Raw genomic sequence first — 22,747 nt, forward strand, 5'->3', positions numbered from 1 at the left:
AAATAGGCATTTCATTTATTTACGTGAAACATACAACCAAAACAAGTTTGAATTTTGAAATCTTTTCGTTGTAGGAGACTCATACAAGTCCCTAATGTACTTGTTTCATATTCCCATCAGCACGATTTCTCTGATCCTACCCGATGTATGTAGAGCCATTTTTCACGTCTTGAAAAGAGAAAATTATTTGAAGGTATGTGAAAACACAACAATGAAATTAAATTTTTATTGAAATAAACTGCTTTTTTACAGAATGATATGCTTATAAAAATGTTTTTTTTTCTAATGCTCATAAAATGGAAAGTGACAAGCTAATTAAATAAACATGTAATAATTACACATCGTCTTTTTCTAGACTCCGAAAACCTCGAGCGAGTGGATGCAGTTGGCAAAGGGGTTGTGTCTTCAAGTTATGCTACTTTCTCTGTACTTCTTTCACAGATGTGTCGAATATCGACGAGATTTCATTTAATATGCTCATCTTCTTCACTCTATCCTGGTTATACACGTTCCATATTTCGGGGTAGCTCTCCACGGTTTCAGTAAAATGTTCTGTATCCTGCTTCTCGTTTCTCCTCCATTTCTGAAGTTTGTATGCATATAATACGTAAGATGGTTGCATAAAATTAAGTCACCACATTAAGTAAAATGTTAAATATGAGTGTTATGCAGACGACATACATATTATAACTTGCGCTTCCTACTTGCAGGAAATAGAAATAAATCCTAAAAGCTGCAAGTTACTTGCAGATACTTCATGCGTGGTGTTCACACTGGAAGCGGAAAACGTGCAGCAAGTCACTTCCGCAATAAATTGCTACGGTCGCAAGTCGACTAGGCGATATGTTTACACTCGCAAATCGCGCGGCAGATTCCTCCGCGCAAGTAAATTGCTGCAATAACTTGCTAGTGTAAACCGAACTTTATAGCGCCGTGGGATGAAACCTTTGAATTAGTCTCTCGTCTCAGCAACAGACAAAACAGAGCATGCCTTGTAAGCACAGCTACGGTCGTTTTTGTGACTTCGATTCGATTTCACGCGTCCAAACTGAAGTATGTCGCAATTGGAACAACAGACAAACATCACGTTTTGACAGACATTAGGAGTAACCGCTACCGAAAGGTTTTAAGATGGGTAGGACATCAAAAATGTAACAATCATTCGACTTTTCAAGAATTTTGTAGCGCCTGTCTTCCTGAACAGTTTGATGTATAAAACACATATATTTGAGAGATCATGAGGCACGTTATTTGGTATTAAGTGTGCCACACTCCTTTGCATAGCATTCTTCTGTCTTACGTAAGTGAAGAATATCACCACAGGAATTCCTTACCAACTGTTGTAATAGACGCCATCAAACCTATATACAGGCACCTTGCAAATGAAAACTTGTTGAAGAAATGTCTTCATGGCGGTACCTAAAACCCAATTGGAAGTTTTAACCCATGTGTATGGGAAATAGTCCCAAAAACCATTTATGTGGGAAAAATGCACTTGTCACTGGCGTTTATTATGCAGTTTCATGTTTTAATGATGGTGAGCAAAGCAGGGAATATGTTTGAGAGAAAATGGAATTAAGCCCGGAATGAACTGCATCAAAGCTTTGTATGCGATGGACAGAGAACGTGTAGTGAAAGCAGACGAATCATTTTTGGAGGTGATAAAAGCAAGAAGAATGGATCATAGGAATGTGAAAAGGAAAAAAAAACTGATTTAGAAAATTGAAAAGAACCTGCCTATGGTGCTGGACAGTTCAGAATGCCAAATACAAGCAGAAACTTTAACGGCCATTTTCCGCAAAACGCAAATTTCTGTACTTAGGTACATGTAACATCCAGAATAAATATCGTATTACTTTCAAACTTGGTATGCTTATTAAACACAAACTCCTTAATGCAAAACTTAAGAATTTTCCAAATCTATCAAAAACTGTGGTAAAAATTGAGATAATTAACCATAAAATTTGAGTTTTTTCAAAACAAGAAGTTTAAAATTTAACAGCTCATTCATTTTTTCATAAATTAAATAAATTGTAGAGTTTCATACGCCTGTAAGTATGGTTTGTTTGCTGTGCAAAATACATCGAAGAATCTCTCTCTCTTCTGAAGAGAAGTGTACGCATAGCACGAAATGCAGCCAATAGTAAGTGAAAAAATGATGACATTTCCTGTGTAAAAAAAAATTATTCTGTTTTTGAACTTACACTACAATGAGTGTGAATCCTGAGTACTTCCTGGTCATGCTGACAAAGTTTTATGAATTATTTGTAAAAGTGTAGACAGTGGAAATTAAAATGTCCTGTGGTACCTCTCCTGCTCCAAGTCGGCCAGTTTGACTTCGTACCCCCCTTAATTGGTGCGGCAAGTTGACGGTGACGAAGCATTGAGTCGCAGTGCTGTGTTTAGGTAGCAGCGACCTTTTTAGCAAGCAAGAGACAGTTCGGAGGAAGATGTGCTTACACGTCGCCCACAAACGGTTCGAACTGAACGCAAGATCGAGGAGGTTGCGATGATGGTGCGTTTCAACCACTCCCAAAAGGTAGACGATCTCGCAGCAACAGTCAGCCGTGACAGGTGCTACATAATTCTGGCTAATGACCTGAGCGCGCCATATGCTACCCACTATGGTGTACGCCGCGTTGAGCGGCAACCTGTATGACATGTGGGTTCTTGCGGGTGCCTACTCTGTAGGCGCCAGTAGAAGTGGTATTCGAAAAAGAAAACAAGACTATTACAAAAGGCTACATTGCTTATGGCGCTTTTCGCACGGTTGCCACGTCTTCAAATTATCTGTAAGTAACAAAAATGTTGTTGTTACATGAAAGTACGTGAACCTATCTAGCACCGACAATCATCAAGATCGAGCGAACAGAGAAATTATTGTACTTGCCTTGAAACAGTGGAAAGCACATTAACAAAATAAGAGAAGTCTTAATAACGTGAGGTTAAAACGAAATACGCAGTCGTCAAGTCTGGACCAGGTAGATGGCCTAGAACGGCAAGATGAGTAAAGTATACTAAAACGTTAAAATTTACTATTGATCTCGGAATCAGTATAAAAACCGCGCGAGAGAAGGTACAATAATAAAACGAAAATAAACACTCACCAAACTGAAGTGGAAAGCGGAACGAAGACAGAAAGGCGATCAGAATCATATCACGACATGTCAATAAGCAGTACAGCAGGTCCACGTAAACACCAGAGTGAGTGGATCCGTAGGTAAAGTCAGAGGAACTTGTGAATTCTAAGAAAACGCCGAATGGCGGCGCCGTGAGCAGAGAAGAAGTGTATAGGCACACGAATAGAACAGGAAACGGATAAAAAGAAATACAAGTAAAATAATAAAGAATACGCAATTGGAGTTTTGCATAGTCTGTCGTAAAGGTAAAGGTAAAATCAAAACTCTACATTACTTAAAAAGATGGAATACACCAAGAAAGGGTAAATGAGTATATACACTAAGGTCCATTAAAATTGCTACACCACGAAGATGACGTGCTACAGACGGGAAACTTAACCGACACGAAGAAGATGCTGTGATATGCAAATGATTAGCTTTTCAGAGCATTCACATAAGGGTGGCGCCGGTGGCGACACCTACAACGAGCTGACATGAGGAAAGTTTCCAACCGATTTCTCATACACAAACAGCAGTTGACCGGCGTTGTCTGGTGAAACGTTGTGGTGGTGCCTCGTGTAAGGAGGAGAAATGCATACCATCACGTTTCCGACTTTGATAAAGGTCGGATTGTAGCCTATCGCGATTGCGGTTTATCGTATCGCGACATCGCTGCTGGTGTTGTCGAGATCCAATGACTGTTAGCAGAATATGGAATCCGTGGTTCGGGGGGGGGGGGGGGGGTAATACGGAACGCCGTGCTGGATCCCAACGGCCTCGTATCACTAGCAGTCGAGATAACAGGCATCTTATCCGCATGGCTGTAATGGATCGTGCAGCCACGTCTCGATCCCTGAGTCAACAGATGGGGACGTTTGCAAGACAACAACCATCTGCACGAACAGTTCGACGACGTTTGCAGCAGCATGGACTATCAGCTCGGAGACCATGGCTGCGGTTACCCTTAACGTTGGATCACAGACAGGATGGTGTACTGCCGGCCGAAGTGGCCGTGCGGTTAAAGGCGCTGCAGTCTGGAACCGCAAGACCGCTACGGTCGCAGGTTCGAATCCTGCCTCGGGCATGGACGTTTGTGATGTCCTTAGGTTAGTTAGGTTTAACTAGTTCTAAGTTCTAGGGGACTAATGACCTCAGCAGTTGAGTCCCATAGTGCTCAGAGCCATTTGAACCATTTGATGGTGTACTCAACGACGAACCTGGGTGCACGAATGGGAAAACGTCATTTTTTTTCGGATGAATCCAGGTTCTTTTTACATCATCATGATGGTCGCATCCGTGTTTGACGACAGTGCGGTGAACGCACATTGGAAGTGTGTATTCGTCATTTCCATACTGGCGTATCAGCTGGCGTATGGTATTGGGTGCCATTGGTTACACGTCTCGGCCACCTCTTGTTCGCATTGACGGCACTTTGAACAGGGGACGTTACATTTCAGATGTGTTACGACCAGTGGCTCTGCCCTTCTTTCTATCCCTACGAAACTCAACATTTCAGCAGGATAATGCACGACCGCATGTTACAGGTCCTGTACAGGCCTTTCTGGTTACAGAAAATGTTCGACTGCTGCCCTGGCCAGCACATTCTCCAGATCTCTCACCAATTGAAAACGTCTGGTCAATGGTGGCCGAGCAACTGGCTCGCCACAATACGCCAGTCACTACTCTTGATGAACTGTGGTATGGTGTTGAAGATGCATGGGCAGCTGTACCTGTACACGCCATCCAAGCTCTGTTTGACTCAATGCCCAGGCGTATCATGGCCGTTATTACGGCAAGACGTGGTTGTTCTGGGTACTGATTTCTCAGGATCTATGCACCCAAATTGCGTGAAAATGTAATCACATGTAAGTTCTAGTACAATATATTTGTCCAATGAATACCCTTTTAGCATCTGCATTTCTTCTTGGTGTAGCAATTTTAATGGCCAGTTGTGTAATAAGAATGTTATGAAGTAAGCAGAGAGAAATGCTCCGAGGCTGGAGCTAACGGTAGCATAAGAAAAGTTTTGAATAACAAAGTAAAAATTTTAATGCCGAAAAGAAAGAATACAGGGAGAAATAATGGATTTGGTGGTGGTGGTGGGGGGGGGGGGGGGGGGATAGAAGTAATAAATGGAAGGAAAAAAGAAATTGGAAATCATCCGAGTCATGTCACTAGACTGCTATGTGTCACACTAAATGTTTGCTGGAGCGAATGTCACGCGTGTCTTATTTTAAAGTTCTACATCGAAGTGGTGCAGTATTGGGCTCTCGCCTTCAGTTACGCGTTGTAACTGTTGATATCTGTGGGTGAGATGCGCACTGTACTAGACAAGAGCCTTATGATTCAACAATCCTTTATGTCACTATGTGATTTTACGAGTCTATTTTCCCTCTGAAGAAGTCACATTTATTTTTACCGAAAATATCCTAAAGGGTTGATAAACCTTTAATTCTGCAGCTGGTTGGCTGTTATTTTTCGATCCCACCGAGTTTCTAGGTGCAACGTAGTCGAAACAGCTACGTTTAAAATTTTAGGAAGGACATAACATTTATTCGGACTTTCGGCCAGTTACTCACAGTAAAACTTTCCCTACTCAAATTCTGCCTACCATAGTTCAAGAGTGAAGATTCATTTTCTACATTTTTTCCCTGCCAAAGTTGACCATGAAGAAGAAGGAGAGCGATCCTACCAGGGCCTCAAGGAGACGGAAAAGAGATACCTGGGTAAATGAAATGCAGACGTTACGGCTGACTACTGTTTCATGCTGAGGGTGGATGCCGCTGATGAAGGAAGATAATCAGCGAAGAGACGATTCGCCCCACGTTAGACAGAACTCAACGCAATGAACTCAGCGAAGGGACATTAAATTGTCTTATGTTTCTCTAGTAATTGTTAGCATTTTTAAGTGAACATGGACCATTGTCTGTTTTAATGTAGTGTGTGGTGATCCTACACAAGGTTACGAGATAAATAATTTATTGTTAATGCAATTAAAAATTCTGCGTAGAAAGAAAAATATTATTTCAGCTGAAACGTCAGATCTCATCTTTACAAAAATGTGACGTGATACAGAAAAATCATAATAAGACTTGAAATCTGAGTGAATAATAATTTAAATATCACTTTAGGGTAACAAAATATCGTTCATAAAGTTTTAAAATGTAGAATAGCGTAATGGATTTAATTTTTTGTTTCATTTGCATATCTCCTGGCAGGTTCAGTCATTTCAGTTCCCCTTACGTCGAGTGCCACATTATGGTGAACAGCGATACGAAACACTTGTAGAAATTGAAAAAGTACATAATTAAAGATTGCTTTAGTGCTATACTGCCTAAAACTGACACCTTTATGTTCCAGGTGGCGGTGGTGGTACTATATTGGTGTGACCTCTATGTGATGCCCAGGTCAGCTGCCCATGGAGCCTAACTGAGCAGTGATCTACTCCTTCAGTAGTGTTAAAATTTTAATGAATGCCTAACAAATGGCTACAAATAAAGTTTGATATAGGGTCAGTTTCACTCAATCTTATTTGAAAAACACTTTAATAAAATTTAGTGAGTAGCTAAAACGTAGTATTCTTTCTTCCCAACCCTGATTCTCGAAGCTCTCAGCAAATTGATTTGAAGTACGCGGCATAGGGATGACAGTAGCAGTGTCGTAAAAGTGGGCAAACAGTGATAATGTACAATAAAAGTGACTAATTGTCTTTGGAAATAGCACTGTATTCAAGTACTGACCGATAAATAATACATATTCATCATTTTGTTTTGTTGCTCTAGCATTAGCCATTTTTTCAACCAGTTATTGGACTTCAGGTCCGAGTATTATGCAAACAACTGTTTTTTATATAAGCCCAAACATGTTTCAGTACCTACTTAACTGCTTTTAGCGCCTCCTTTTATTCCATTTCGTAACACGTATAAACGTTTAAGGTAATAATTACTCTAATGTAATAAAGATGGGCTCAATGTGTCAGTGGCAAAGTGCCAGATTGCAAATCTAAAGGTGTCCATTCGATCCCCGATCAGTCGTAAGATTTTTTACAGTCACATCATTCAACTCTGGCAATATCTGTTGATCTGAAAGAATCTGGGTTGCACAGTTGTTCAGAATCCACATTAAACTGTAGGTCGTCATATAGCTGGCTAGATAAGTCGTGTGTTGAAAGGCCGGAAGAAGACGATAGCATACCACCTCCAACATTACGCTGCCTGTGAGAGTACTGTGACCTACAAAACACTCACCGAATTCATAACTGCTTTACTTCAATGAAATTACGTCTAAAAACTGTTTGCGTCTGCTGTTATTATTACCTTAATTTTTCTGCGTTGTTCAGTTCTGTAGGACTCTCTTTATATTACTGTGCCTTGTTAGCTTGTCATCTGAGTTTACATGATAATATTGTGAGTTTGGTTAGCGAACTGACAAATCACTTTACCTAAAAATTTCTTTTTTGTTGCACGAGATCACCTTCACGAATATATTCTACTCTTTCTTATACACTCATGATTTCTACACTGCAGGAAAAAGCTCGCAACACTAAAACGTAATTAATGTAGAACAATGTAATTTCGGGATTACATTCGTCTAGGTAACATTGTAAGCTGACTGGTTAATGCACGGGCGAGATAAGCCATTACAATTGTGATATGCTAATACACGAAAATCCGGTGGCCGGCCGCTGTGGCCGAGTAGTTCTAGACGCTTCAGTCCCGAACCGCCCTGCTGCTACGGTCGCGGGTTCGAATACTGCCTCGGGCATGGATGTGTGTGATGTCCTTATGTCAGTTACGTTTAAGTAGTTCTAAGTCTAGCGGATAGGTGACCTCAGATGTTAAGTCCCGTAGTGCTTAGAGCCATTTGAACTATTTTTGAATGACCGGTCTAATCGCCAGAATATTGAATTCAGGCATACAACCGTGCACGCATTGTGCTGTACAGGTGCCGAATGTCAGTTTGTAGGATGGTGCTCCATGCCTGTTGCACTTGATCAGGCAGTACAGGGACGGTTAACGCTGTTTGTGGATGACGCTGGAGTTGTCGTTCGATGATGTGACATACGTGAGCGATTGGAGACAAATTTGGTGGTAGAGCAGGCCAAGGCAACATGTAGACTCCCTGTATAGGAAGCTGGGCTGCGACAACGGTATGTGGATGAGCGTTATCTTGTTGGAAATCATGTCGTGGAATTTTGTTCATGAATGGCACCACGACAGAGAAAAATCACCAGACTGACTTACAAATTTGCAGCCAGGGCACGTGGGATAACCACGATACTGCTACTGCTGTGATGCGAAATAGCAAGCCAGATCACAACTCCAGTGTGTCTAGCACGCAGACATGTTGGTTGCAGGCTCTCAACTGGCCTCCATCTAACCAACACACGGCCATCACTGGCACCGATGCAGAACCAGCTTCCATCAGAAAACGCAACAGACCTCCAACCTACCCTACAATAAGCTCCCACTTAAGATTGCTGAAGTCGCAAGTGGCGGTGGTCGGTGGCGGTGTAATGCACGCTACAGGACATCTGGCTCAGAGCTGTCCTTGAAGTAACCCATTTGTACCAGTTCGTTGTGTCACTGTGGCGCCAGCTGCTGCTCAGATTGCTGTCACCGATGATCTACGATGCGCCAAACACGATTGTTTTCTCTCTCCCTAGTACCACGTGGCCATCCGGAGACTGGTGTTGTGACCATACATTTTCATGACTTCGGCGTCCAGCAGTCCTGAACAGTGGTGACATTCTGGCTAAGTCTTTTTTTTGCAGTATCGCTGGAGGAATGTCCATCTTCTCGTAGCCTTATTACACGACTTGGTTCGAATTCAGTAAAATGTTAATAATGGCGTCTTTCTCGCTCTGAAGACATTCTTGAATATCATCAACTGACCACGTCCAATCTGAAAGGCAACCAACACTAACGACCGTTACAGCGTGTATTTAAAGGAAACCTGATTTGCACCCTCATAGTGTCACTACTAGTGCCAGTCTTATGCGACTGGTGCGATATATGGATATACATCCAACTTTTACGTCGCACAGCTCCTTCTTCGTGCTGCAGTTCTTTTCCGTCAGAAGTCAGCATTCTCATCCGTCTTGAAGATGCTAAGACAAGCACATTATATGTTTTTGCAGAACTCACATTGAATTTATACATTTTCTGTTCACAAAACACAGTGTTTATGTTCTTGCTATGTCCAGTCCCTGTTGATGTTCAATTGTTTTTCTATCATTGGCGGCGTCCAGTTTCTATGCCTTCCTTGTCCTATTCTCAAGGATTCTTTGACTCAATCCACATTCCTGACGGCTTCTCCTTCTTAATGGGATACACAGAACACGATGAGTGAATGAACCTATGGGAGCTGGGTTGTTTACCTAATGTCATCTGCATCGTCCCCACGGGATACCTACGTAGGTGGCTGCGTAATATTCATAGCCTCTGATCTGTGTGGCTGTGTTTGAAGTATTTTGATCAGATTCGTACGAGTCGTGTACCGTCTTTCTTTGACAGAATGCCGTTTAACATTTTTCGAGTTTTCTGGCAGGTTCTCTCGCCAATTGAGCAAGTCAAGCTACAATTCTTGTATACCCGATGACCTCAAGTAGTCTAACATGATCAGGTCCTTATTACATTTCACAGTGTTCAGGTATGGTTATAGAAACTGTTTTGCACACTGTCTCTCTTTAATTGGTGCTAGCATATTGCCACCACGGACGTCACCCACTCCAAATTTTCACAGCGTGAACTACAATATAGATACTCGACTATCGAATACAGAACCAAAGGCGATGGTAACACCTTGTAGGACATTCTTTTACCTTAACCTTAACTTATTTGTCATATGTAAGACATGTTGTCAACGACCGCATTTTGGTACCTCTGTAAGAAATCCATATTTCGAATGCCAACACGTTTTGCTATCATGTATTGAGATTCAGGAACAATTAAATATTATAATAGGGCAATAGCTTCCGTTGGGGAGATACACTACTGGCCATTATAATTGCTACACCACGAGGATGACGCGCTGCAGACGCGAAATTTAACCGACAGGAAGAAGATGCTGTGATACGCAAATGATTAGCTTTTCAGAGAATTCACGCAAGGTTGGCGCCGGTGGCGACGCCTACAACGTGCTGACATGAAGAAAGTTTCCAACCGATTTCTTAAACACAAACAGAAGTTGACCGGCGTTACCTGGTGAAACGTTGTTGTGATGCCTCGTGTAAGGAGGAGAAATGCGTACCATTACGTTTCCGACTTTGATAAAGGTCGGATTGTAGCCTATCGCTATTGCGGTTTATCGTATCGCGACATTGCTGCTCGCGTTGGTAGAGATCCAGTGACTGTTAGCAGAACATGGAATCGGTGGGTTCAGGATGGTAATGCGGAACACCGCGCTGGATCCCAACGACCTCGTATCACTAGCAGTCGAGATGACAGGCATCTTATCTGCATGGCTGTAACGGATCGTGCAGCCACGTCTCGATCCCTAAGTCAACAGATGGGGACGTTTGCAAGGCAACAACCATCTGCAAAAACAGTTCGACGACGTTTGAGCAGCATGGACTATCAGCTCGGTGCCCATGGCTGTGGTTACCCTTGACGCTGCATCACAGACAGGAGCGCCTGCGATGGTGTACTCAACGACGAACCTGGGTGCACCAATGGCAAAACGTCATTTTTTCGGATGAATCCAGATTCTGTTTACAGCATAATGATGTTCGCATCCGTATTTGACGACATCGCGGTGAACGCACATTGGAATGTGTATTCGTCATTGCCATTCTGGTGTATCACCAGGCGGGATGGCAGGGGGCGCCATTGGTTACACGTCTCGGTCGCCTCTTGTTCGTATTGACGCCACTTTGAACAGTGGACGTTACATTTCAGATGTGTTACGACCCGTGGCTCTACCCTTCATTCGATCCCTGCGGAACCCTACATTTCAGCAGGATAATGCACGACCGCATGTTGCAGGTCCTGTACGGGCCTTTCTGGTTACAGAAAATGTTAGACTGGTGCTCTGGCCAGCACATTCTCCAGATCTCTCTCCAATTGAAAACGTCTGGTTAATGGTGGTCGAGTAACTGACTCGTCACAATACGCCGGTCACTACTCTTGATGAACTGGGGTGTCGTGTTGAAGCTGCATGGGCAGCTGTACCTGTACACGCCAATGCCCAGGCGTATCAAGGCCGTTATTACGGCCACAAATGGTTATTCTGGGTACTGATTTCTCAGGATCCGTTGTTGTTGTTGTGGCCTTCAGTCCTGAGACTGGTTTGATGCAGCTCTCCATGCTACTCTATCCTGTGCAAGCTTCTTCATCTCCCAGTAACTACTGCAACCTACATCCTTCTGAATCTGCTTAGTGTATTCAACTCTTGGACTCCCTCTACGATTTTTACCCTCCACGCTGCCCTCCAATACTAAATTGATGATCCCTTGATGCCTCAGAACGTGTCCTACCAACCGATCCCTTCTTCTAGTCAAGTTGTGCCACAAACTTCTCCCCAATCCTATTCAATACCTCCTCATTAGTCATGTGATCTACCCATGTAATCTTCAGCATTCTTCTGTAGCACCACATTTCGAAAGTTTCTATTGTCTTCTTGTATAAACTATATATCGTCCATGTTTCACTTCCATACAAATACTGTCAGAAACGACTTCGTGACACTTAAATCTATACTCGATGTTAACAACTTTCTCTTCTTCACAAACGCGTTCGTTGCCATTGCCAGTCTACATTTTATATCCTCTCTACTTCGACCATCATCAGTTATTTTGCTCCCCAAATAGCAAAACTCCTTTACTACTTTAAGTGTCTCATTTCCTAATCTAATTCCCTTAGAATTACCCGACTTAATTCGACTACATTCCATTATCCTCTTTTTGCTTTTGTTGATGTTCATCTTATATCCTCCTTTCAAGACACTATCCATTCCGTTCAACTGCTCTTCCAGGACCTTTGCTGTCTCTGACAGAATTACAATGTCATCGGCGAACCTCAAATTTTTTATTTCTTTTCCATGGATTTTAATACCTACTCCGAATTTTTCTTTTGTTTCCTTTACTGCTTGCTCAATATACAGATTGAATAACATAGGGGAGAGGCTACAACCCTGTCTCAGTACCTTCCCAGCCACTGCTTCTCTTTCGTGTGCCTCGACTCTCATAGCTGCCATCTGGTTTCTGTACAAATTATAAATAGCCTTTCGCTCCCTGTATTTTACCCCTGCCACCTTCAAAATTTGAAAGAGAGTATTCCAGTCAACATTGTCAAAAGCTTTCTCTAAGTCTACAAATGCTAGAAACGTAGGTTTGCCTTTCCTTAATCTCTCTTCTAAGATAAGTCGTAGGGTCAATATTGCCTCACGTGTTCCAATATTTCTATGGAATCCAAACTGAACTTCCCCGTGGTCGGCTTCTACTAGTTTTTCCAATCCTCTATAAAGAATTTGCGTCAGTATTTTGGAGCCGTGACTTATTAAACTGACAGTTCGGTAATTTTCGCATCTGTCAATACCTGCTTTCTTTGGGTTTGGAATTATTATGTTCTTCTTAAAGTCTGAGGGTATTTCGCCTGTCTCATATATTTCAGGATCTATGCAATCAAATTTCGTGAAAATGTAATCACATGTCAGTTCTAGTATAATATATTTGTCCAATGAATACTCGTTTATCACCTGCATTTCTTCTTAGTGTAGCAATTTTAATGGCCAGTAGTGTACATTTATCCCACTGTGAGACAAGACTGTCACTCCCCCCACGGAAAAACGTTTTCGGTTGTCTACGGAACTATAATTGTACCCAGGCGTTCACCTCTTTGTCCGGAGCAAATCGACGCCGCAAATGTCTTTCTTCAAGGCTGCAGAAATATGGAAATCGTATGGGGAGAGATCGGGAATGTATGGAGACTGTGTAAGGGCTTCCCGTGCGGAACGTCCGCAGCTTAGCCGAAGGAACAGGCGGTGCTTACTCCAACGAAAGTCGTGATGACCTTTTTCGTTGACTGCTTACTGACTTCTTGGAACGCGGCATCACAATTAATACACAGCGGCACGTGGACGCTTTCCAAAACTGAAACGCGCCATCAAGCCCAAACTCCCATGAATGTTGACGTATGACATCATTCTGTTGCAGGGTTATTCCCGCCAACATATTGCCAAGGTTGAAGTTTCGTTGGGAAGCCCTGCTCGATACAGTCCCGATCTCTCCCCATGAGTTTCCGTATTTTAGGCGCCCCGAATAAAGGCATTCGTGGCAGTTGAAATGCATCGAACGAAGAGGTGCAAGGCTGGATTTAGTCTTGGTTCCGTAGGCAGCAGCAAACTTTTTCCATGAAGGCGCTGACCGTCTTATCTCACAGGGGGTAAATGTATTAACACTTATGGCGATTACTTTTGAAATAATAAACAGTTTACTTATTTTTTCCCATGTGTCTCGTTTTCATTTGTCTGTCACCCCATGCACATCTTCCGTTGGTGTGTAAAGTAGGAAAAAACAACGTTGAAAACGTTTGTAAGTAGGCTGTTTAGGTTTTATTATTGGTAACGCCACGTAGCGCTTTGTGTGAGAATCACTGGCTGTGCTGTGTGCAGTCTGTGGCTAGTTTGCATTGTTGTCTGCCATTGTAGTGTTGGGCAGCGGCGGCTGGATGTGAACAGCGCGTAGCGTTGCGCAGTTGGAGGTGAGCCGCCAGCAGTGGTGGATGTGGGGAGAGAGATGGCGGAGTTTTGTAATGAACTGCTATATATATTATGACTATCAAGGTAAATGCATTGTTTGTTCTCTATTAATATCATTCATTTGCTAACTATGCCTATCAGCAGTTAGTGCCTTCCGTGGTTTGAATCTTTTATTTAGCTGGCAGTAGTGGCGCTAGCTATATTGCAGTAGTACGAGTAACCAAGATTTTTGTGAGGTAAGTGATTTGTGAAACGCATAGGTTAATGTTAGTCAGGGCCATTCTTTTGTAGGGATTTCTGAAAGTCCGATTGCGTTGCGCTAAAAATATTGTATGTCAGGTTAAGGACAGTCATGTATAATTGTTCAAAGGGGACGTTTCACGTTTAACAAGATACTGCACTCGATTTACCGCACTCTGGTGTCAACTCTGTTAAGTAACACAAATTGATGCACAGTACTGTATTATATGTTCACCTCCGTGGCTGAGTCGTCAGCACGGCCGGTCTCGATTCCCGTTTCCTCCGCAAATTTTTCCTTGTTGTGGCGAGGGGAGGGGGGAGAAGGATGGGGGGGGGGGGGGTCAGGAACAGTCTGCACTCAGCCTCGTGATGCCAATTGAGGAGCTACTTGACCGAGAAGCAGCGGCTCCGGGTCACGAAAAGTGAGGTGTGCTCACCACGTGTCCCTCCATGCCGCTTCCAGTACGTCATTGGCAGAGGACGACAAGGCCGTCGCTTGGTACCGATGGAGCTGACAGCGCCTTTGGGCGCAATTTACACTTTTAGTGCTCTCTCTCTCCCTCTCTCTCTCTCTCTCTCTCTCTCTCTGCCTACATTTCTTCATTTGAATTCGGCAATAAAAGTTCACATATAACAATTATCTGTGTCAGTCACTCTTTTTACTTTATCAAACGACGCGTTTCGAGAACTTACACTTTCATCTGCAGGTGGAATAATGATTTTATGTTACATTTTTGTTAGCTTGATACAGCCAGTTATTTGTTGCGGTTTCATTTTCGTACAAAAACGTATAACAGGCACTTGTTAGCGCCATATGGCACTAAGACTCTTTTGGCAGTCTCCGGCCTCCTGACTGGATTGATGCTGCCTGCCAAGAATTCCTCTCCTGTGCCAATCTCTTCATCTCGCAGTACCAGTTGTAACCTACATCCTCATTTATTTGCTGGATGTATTCCAAGTCTTCCTCTATAGTTTTTGCCTTCTACAGCTCCCTCTAGTATCGTGGAAGTCACTGGCTCTGAGCACTATGGGACTTAACTTCTGAGGTCATCAGTCCCCTAGAACTACTTAAACCTAACTAACCTAAGGACATTACACACATTCATGCCCGAGGCAGGATTCGAACCTGCGACCGTAGCGGTCGCGTGGTTCCAGACTGTAGCGCCTAGAACCGCTCGGCCACTCCGGCCGGCGTGGAAGTCATTCCCTGAAGTCTTAACAGATATTCTATCATCCTTGTCCCTTCTGCATGTCACTTGTTTCCCACATATTCCTTTCCTCTCCGATTCTGCGCAGAACCTCCTGATTCATCATCTTAGCCGCGCGGGATGAGCCGAGCGGTCTAGGGGCGCTGCTGTCGTGGACTGTGCGGTTGGTCCCGGCGGAGTTCGAGTCCTCCCTCGGGCATGGGTGTGTGTGTGTGTATGTCCTTAGGATAATTTAGGTTAAATAGTGTGTAAGCTTAGGGACTGATGACCTTAGCAGTTAAGTCCCATAAGATTTCACACACATTTGAACGTCCTCACCTTATTGGTCCATCTAATTTTCAGCATTCGTCTGTAGCACCACATCTCAAATGCTTCTATTCTCTTCTGCACCGGTTTTCACACAGTCCATGTTTCACTACCATACAACACAGTGCTTCAGACATATATTTTGAGAAATTTTTTCCTCAGATTAAAGCCTATTTTTGATACTAGTAGACTTCTCTTGGCCAGGAATGCTCTTTTTGCCAGTGACAGTCTGCTTCTGATGTCGTCCTTGCTCGGTCCATCACTCGTTATTTTGCTGCCTAGGTAGTAGAATTCCTTAACTTTATCTACTTCGTGACCATCAATCCTGATTTTAAGTTTCTCGCTGTTCTCATTTCTGCTACATCTCCTTAATTTCGTCTTTCTTCGATTTACTCTCTACCCGTACTCTGTACTCATTACACTGTTCATTCCATCCAGCATATGGTGCAATTTTTCCTCACTTTCATTCAGGATAACAATCGTATCATTGACATCCTTTCACCTTGAATTTTAATTCCACTCCTGAATATTTATTTTATTTTCACCATTGCTTCTTCAGTGTGCAGACTGAACAGTCTGGGAAAATTTACATCCCTGTCTTACACCCTTTTTAATCAGAACATTTCATCTTGGTCATCCACTCTTATTATTCCCTCTTGGCTCCTGTACATGTTGCATATTACCCGTCTCTTTCTATTGCTTACCCCTGCTTTTCTCAGAATTTCGAACATCTTGCTCCAGTTTACATTGTCTAACACTTTCTCCAGGTCGACAAATCCTATGAACGTGCCTTGATTTTTCTTTACTCTTGCTTCCATTATCAATCGCAACGTCAGAATTGCCTCTCTGGTGCCTTTACCTTTCCTTCAACCAAACTAATTATCACCTAATATATTCTCAATTTTCTTTTCCATTCTTCTGTATATTATTCTCGTAAGAAACTTCGAAGCATGAACTGTTAAGCTGTTGGCGCTATAATTCTCACACTTGTCGGCTGATGCAGTCTTCGGAATTGTGTGAATGATATTTTTCTGAAAGTCCGATAGTATGTCGACAGACTCACACATTGTACACAGCAACGTGAATAGTTGTGTTCTTGCCACTTCCCGGAATGACTTTAGGAATTCTGTTGGAATGTTATCTATCCCTTCTGGCTTATTTTATCTTAAGTCCTCCAAAGCTCCTTTATATTCTGATTCTAATTCAGGATCCTCTATCCCTTCTATATCGACTCCTGTTTCTTCTTCTATCACATCAGACAAATCTTCGCCGTTGTAGAGGCCTTCAGTGTACTCTTTCCACCTATCTGCTCTCTCCTCTGCATTTAACAGTGGAATTTCCGTTGCACTCTTAACGTTACCACCGTTGCATTTAATTTCGTCGGAGGTTGTTTTGCTTTCCCATATACTGAATCAGTCCTTCCGACAATCATTTCTTCTGCGATTTCTTTACATTTTTCCTGCAGCCATTTCGTCTTAGCTTCCCTGCACTTCCTATTTGTATCATTCCTCAGGAATTTGTATTTCTGTACTCCTGAATTTCCCTGAACGTTGTTGTACTTTCTTCTTTCATCAATCAACTGAAGTATTTCTTCTGTTATCCACGGCTTCTTCGCAATTACCTTCTTTGTACCTATGTTTTTCTTTTCAACTTCTGTGATCGCCCTGTTTGGATATGTCCATTCCTCTTCAACTGTAAAGCCTACTGGGATATTCTTTATTGCTGTAGCCACAGACTTAGAGAACTTCAAGCATACCGCGTCATTCCTTAATACTTCCGTATCCCACTTCTTTGCTTAATGATTCTTCCTGACTGATCCCTTAAACTTGACCCTATTCCTCATTACTACTACATTATGATCTAAGTATATACCTGTTACGCCTTTCAATCCAGTATCTGATTTCGGAATCTCTGCCTGACCATGATATAATCTAACTGAAATCTTCCCTTATCACCCGGCCCTTTCCAAGTATACCTCCGCCTCTTGTAGTTCTTGAACAGAGTATTCGCTATTACTACCTGAAATTTATTACGGAACTCAATTAGTCTTTCTCCTCTCTCATTCCTTGTGCCAAGCCCATATTGTCTCGTAACCTTTTCTTCTACTCCTTCCCCGATAACTGCATTCCAGTTGCCCATAACTGTTAGATTTTCATCTTTCTTTACATACTGTATTAGCCTTTCAGTATCCTCTTATACTTTCTCTAGCTAGATTTTAAATTTTAAACGGTAATAGAGTTACTTCCAATCTGTTCCAGTTCACAGAAGCCTGCGGTGCATCATAAATACAGAATCCAACATGGATGATATAAGGTTAGGATTCAGTCCAACAGTTCATTTAAGATGAGACATTTAGAAAGCATTTCGCAGTTATCCTAAGGTTCGTAAAAATTGCATTTATTTCATTTTGCAAACGTGGCACATCGAGTGATAGAAGGAATAACAGACTCAAATACTCTAACTAGCACGTTTGTACACATTCTAACTGGTTCAATACACAAAAGACAAAATAGTTTACGTGAAAACTAATCAAAATTAAAAAAGGCAGCCTAATTCTTCTGTGAAGTACGTTTTTATACTTGGTTTTTGTGACGTAATATCCCTCAAACGTTTGGGGAGCGGCACGTCTTTACATAGTTTAAGGGACGCCACGAGTAGTTCTAAGTGATTAATAGAATAAAAAATGAGCTACAGTTGACAATAATTTCTCATTTATTCCACGACCGGTTCCGAAGCCAGAAGCTTCATCATTAGGGCCACAGTTTAATTATGGGAGCACAAGTATGTGGCAGTCGGGCTAGTTGTTCTTGGGAGTGACACTCACGTCAAAGAAATGCATGGGAGCGTAGGACCAGCAAACGCGGCGCCCGCCTAGACAGTTCGATACGTAAGTGAGGGACTGCCAGAAGTAAGTTGACAACATGCAAAAGCATGGCCGATGGTTATTGTTATCGTGAATTGAGATCTCTATGAACTTTTTTTTTTTACTAAAAACCACGTGATAACTAATGAGAAGCAACTGCCTCGAACGGGAAGGAAAGGAAATAGTGGGATAACTTAACGAAAAGCGGGGGTCGGTTGATTGGCTTAAAATCCTCAGTTTGTTAATGGAGGGAAGAATGAGAGGAGGGGGGGCGGCGAAAATTGTAGAGTGAGACTTAGTGCCGGCCGGAGTGGCCGATCGGTTCTAGGGGCTACAGTCTGGAACCGCGCGACCGCTACTGTCGCAGGTTCGAATCCTGCCTCGGGTATGGGTGTGTGTGATGTCCTTAGGTTAGTTAGGTTTAAGTAGTTCTAGGTTCTAGGGGACTGATGACCTCAGCAGTTAAGTCCCATAGTGCTGAGAGCCATTTGAACCATTTTTTTTAGTGAGACTTAGTGTTGTCTACGGGATGGAGGCTCAGTGGGATGTAGGCTAAAGTGGCGATGCAGAAATGAAAAGGCTCTCACAGGATAGATAGACTACAATGGAAATTTGCATCACGCAGATTTTGGGCTGAAAACCGCAACAACATTATGATCCTTCCCTTGTTAGTACAATGTCACAAATGATAAGAAACTGACTAAGAAATCCAAATCACACACACTCCTGACAGAACACAAGCATTTAAAAAACTGTTTAAAAAGTAATGTATGAACCTCAAGACCTGTGTAGTTTTGTGTGAAGTGTTTGTCTTTCAGGTGGAAGACAGTGTTAGTTTTCGGTTCTAATCTCGCTGGAGACAAAATTTTTACTTCTTCTGTGAAAGAGGCACTATCAGGATGATTGGCAGTCAGTAATGAAGACGACTTATTCCTCATACGTTTTGTCACGACCTTGATTCTGTACCCTGTAGATCTAAAGGTGAGAAAGTTACTGAATTGCACATTTATCAGTGCCCGCTTTTCCTGCTTCTGTCAGTCGTATTGACGTGATTGTAGCACGGAATGGTTTGTTAACTGCACTTTGTTTTGTATTACCTCTACTTCTCTGTTTGCTTATTTCCGTGTTAGTCTTCTAACGCTACTTCAGTATCACTGTAGACTGAACACTGACACTGACCGTATCGTAACCGAAAGTGAATAGCCTACTATGTTGCTAATTCTTGGCAATTTGGGGTACTTCGTTTTATTAAAAATGACATTGTTTTTTGCGTTATCATGGTAAGCTGTAATTCATTTTTATTAGTACATTGTATATACCAAACAGATTTTTTTCTTTAGCTTATTGAACACGGCAGATAAACCTTATTATTATTAATCGCTTTCACAATCTAACATTTTACATCTTCCGGTACTCCAAGGTAACACATCAAATTTCATTTTCATTCTCCATTTTTGTCTATCTCTCCACAAATTTTCTTCAATATTTCTTCATATGCTTGTGGTCGGAAGTCTCCCTCTTTTCTTTCTTCTTGGTGGGTCCTATTCCATAACTCTCTGTGGTAATCTTTCCTTTGACATGCTTCTTGTACGTCCATACCTCAACAGTTGTTTATCTTCTATAAAATCTGCAACTGAATTTGTAACGTTAGTTTTCTTCCTGATGACTTCATTTCTGATTCTTTCTCGCTTAGATATCCCTGCGGACCGCCTCCGAAAGTCCATCTCCGTTGCCACCAACCTTTTCACTATTTGCAAATTAACTGTCCATACTTCTGTTCCGTGTGTCATAATTTTTCTCATATCTGTGTTGAAGATTTTTCTTTTTGTTTCCTTTACAATCTGTTGGTCCCATAAAATATCATTTACTGTTCCAATAGTAAATTTCCCAGCATTTGTTCTTGAATTAATTTCCTCGTTTTCCATCTTGCGTGATATTGACTCCTAGATACTTATAATCTTCAGTGTGCTTAATAGTTCGCATCTCATCTTCAAGTGTCATACAATGAAGAGCCAAAGAAACTGGTACACCTGCCTAATACCCTGCCGGCCGCGGTTGCCGAGCAGTTCTAGACGCTACAGGTTCGAATCCTGCCTCGGGCATGGATGTGTGTGATGTCCTTAGGTTAGTTAGGTTTAAGTAGTTCTAAGTTCTAGGGGACTGATGACCTCAGAAGTTAAGTCCCATAGTGCTCAGAGCCATTTGAACCTAATATCTTGTAGGACCCCCGCGAACACGCCAAGTGCCGCAACACGACGTGGTATGGACTCCACTAATGTCTGAAGTAGTTCTGGAAGGAATTGACACTATCATTACTGCAGGGCTGTCCATAAATACGTAAGAATGGCTTGGTTCAAATGGCTCTGAGCGCTATGGGACTTAACATCTACGGTCATCAGTCCCCTAGAACTTAGAACTACTTCAATCTAACTAACCTAAGGCCATCACACAACACCCAGTCATCACGAGGCAGAGAAAATCCCTGACCCCGCTGGGAATCGAACCCGGGCGCGGGAAGCTAGAACGCTACCGCACGACCACGAACTGTGGACTAAATACGTATGAGTACGAGGGGTGGAGATCTCTTCTGAACAGCACGTTGCGAGGCATCCCAGGTATGCACAATAATGTTCATGTCTGGGGAATTTGGTGGTCAGCGGAAGTGTTTACAGCCACAAGAGTGTTCCTTGAGCTACTCTGTAGCAATTCTGGGCGTCTTGCTGGACAGTGGACATGATAAATGGATGCAGGTGATCAGACAGGAGGCCTACGTGTGCCTCACCTGTCAGAGTCCTATCGAGATTTGTCAGGGGTCCCATATCACTCCAACTCCACATGCCCCACGCAATTACGCGGGACTTTCGCTGGTTATAGTTAAGCCATATGCGACCGCAATATCAGTAAGGCTCAATGTTTGAAGTTAATTGACTGGTAAATACGTACTATTCGGCTGTTGTACCTTAACTAACCCAATGTGTTCTGAAACTCTTTCAGTGTGCGACGGCCCATTACAACTGACAGTTGCCCACATAACTGAAGTGACGACGAAGGATTACCCTTACTCCCATACACAGTTAACTTTGGCACAGTCAGTGACGAAATCTGCGCTACCACTCGTATCCTTGTTATGCTGGACTACACAGCTCTACGTTAACACAGAATAGCGCGCAAGGGGACGAAGTACCGCTAACATATCGTTTACAAGCGTGAAGTAAAAAGTTATCTGAGCAATATCAGGCTGTTTCAGATGATATGGGAGAAGTGTAGTATAAAAAGTGGGGATATCAGGTCAACAGGAATAAAACAAAATACAGTGAACCGCCAAAGAAACTGGTATAGGCATGCGTATTCAAATACACAGATATATAGGGTGTTACAAAAAGGTACGGCCAAACTTTCAGGAAACATTCCTCACACACAAAGAAAGAAAATATGTTATGTGGACATGTGTCCGGAAACGCTTGCTTTCCATGTTAGAGCTCATTTTATTACTTCTCTTCAATTCACATTAATCATCGAATGGAAACACACAGCAACAGAACGTACCAGCGTGACTTCAAACACTTTGTTACAGGAAATGTTCAAAATGTCCTCCGTTAGCGAGGATACATGCATCCACCCTCCGTCGCATGGAATCCCTGATGCGCTGATGCAGCCCTGGAGAATGGCGTATTGTATCACAGCCGTCTACAATACGAGCACGAATAGTCCCTACATTTGGTACCGCGGTTGTGTAGACAAGAGCTTTCAAATGCCCCCATAAATGAAAGTCAAGAGGGTTGAGGTCAAGAGAGTGTGGGGGCCATGGAATTGGTCCACCTCTACCAATCCATCGGTCACCGAATCTGTTGTTGAGAAGCGTACGAACACTTCGACTGAAATGTGCAGGAGCTCCATCGTGCATGGACCACATGTTGTGTCGTACTTGTAAAGGCACGTGTTCTAGCAGCACAGGTAGAGTATCCCGTATGAAATCATGATAACGTGCTCCATTGAGCGTAGGTGGAAGAACATGGGGCCCAATCAAGACATCACCAATAATGCCTGCCCAAACGTTCACAGAAAATCTGTGTTGATGACGTGATAGCACAATTGCGTGCGGATTCTCGTCAGACCACACATGTTGATTGTAAAATTTACAATTTGATCACGTTGGAACGAAGCCTCACCCGTAAAGAGAACATTTGCACTGAAATGAGGATTGACACATTGTTGGATGAACCATTCGCAGAAGTGTACCCGTAAAGGCCAATCAGCTGCTGATAGTGCCTGCACACGCTGTACATGGTACGGAAACAACTGGTTCTCCCGAG

The 22,747-nt window shown here is 42.7% G+C and overlaps 1 protein-coding gene across 1 annotated transcript in view; it reads left to right on the forward strand.

Moving 5' to 3' along the window:
- The window catches only part of LOC126419393 (uncharacterized), a 42,518-nt gene extending 35,828 nt beyond the window's left edge, over positions 1-6,690 (forward strand). The window contains exon 4 of the mRNA XM_050086582.1: positions 6,480-6,690. Within this exon, the coding sequence (XP_049942539.1) occupies positions 6,480-6,548 (69 nt within the window). The 3' untranslated portion in view covers positions 6,549-6,690. The remainder of the gene's footprint in view (positions 1-6,479) is intronic.
- The last annotated feature ends 16,057 nt before the right edge of the window (positions 6,691-22,747 follow it).

This window comes from Schistocerca serialis, chromosome 9 (assembly GCF_023864345.2).
Source record: "Schistocerca serialis cubense isolate TAMUIC-IGC-003099 chromosome 9, iqSchSeri2.2, whole genome shotgun sequence".
Classification (NCBI taxonomy): domain Eukaryota; kingdom Metazoa; phylum Arthropoda; class Insecta; order Orthoptera; family Acrididae; genus Schistocerca; species Schistocerca serialis.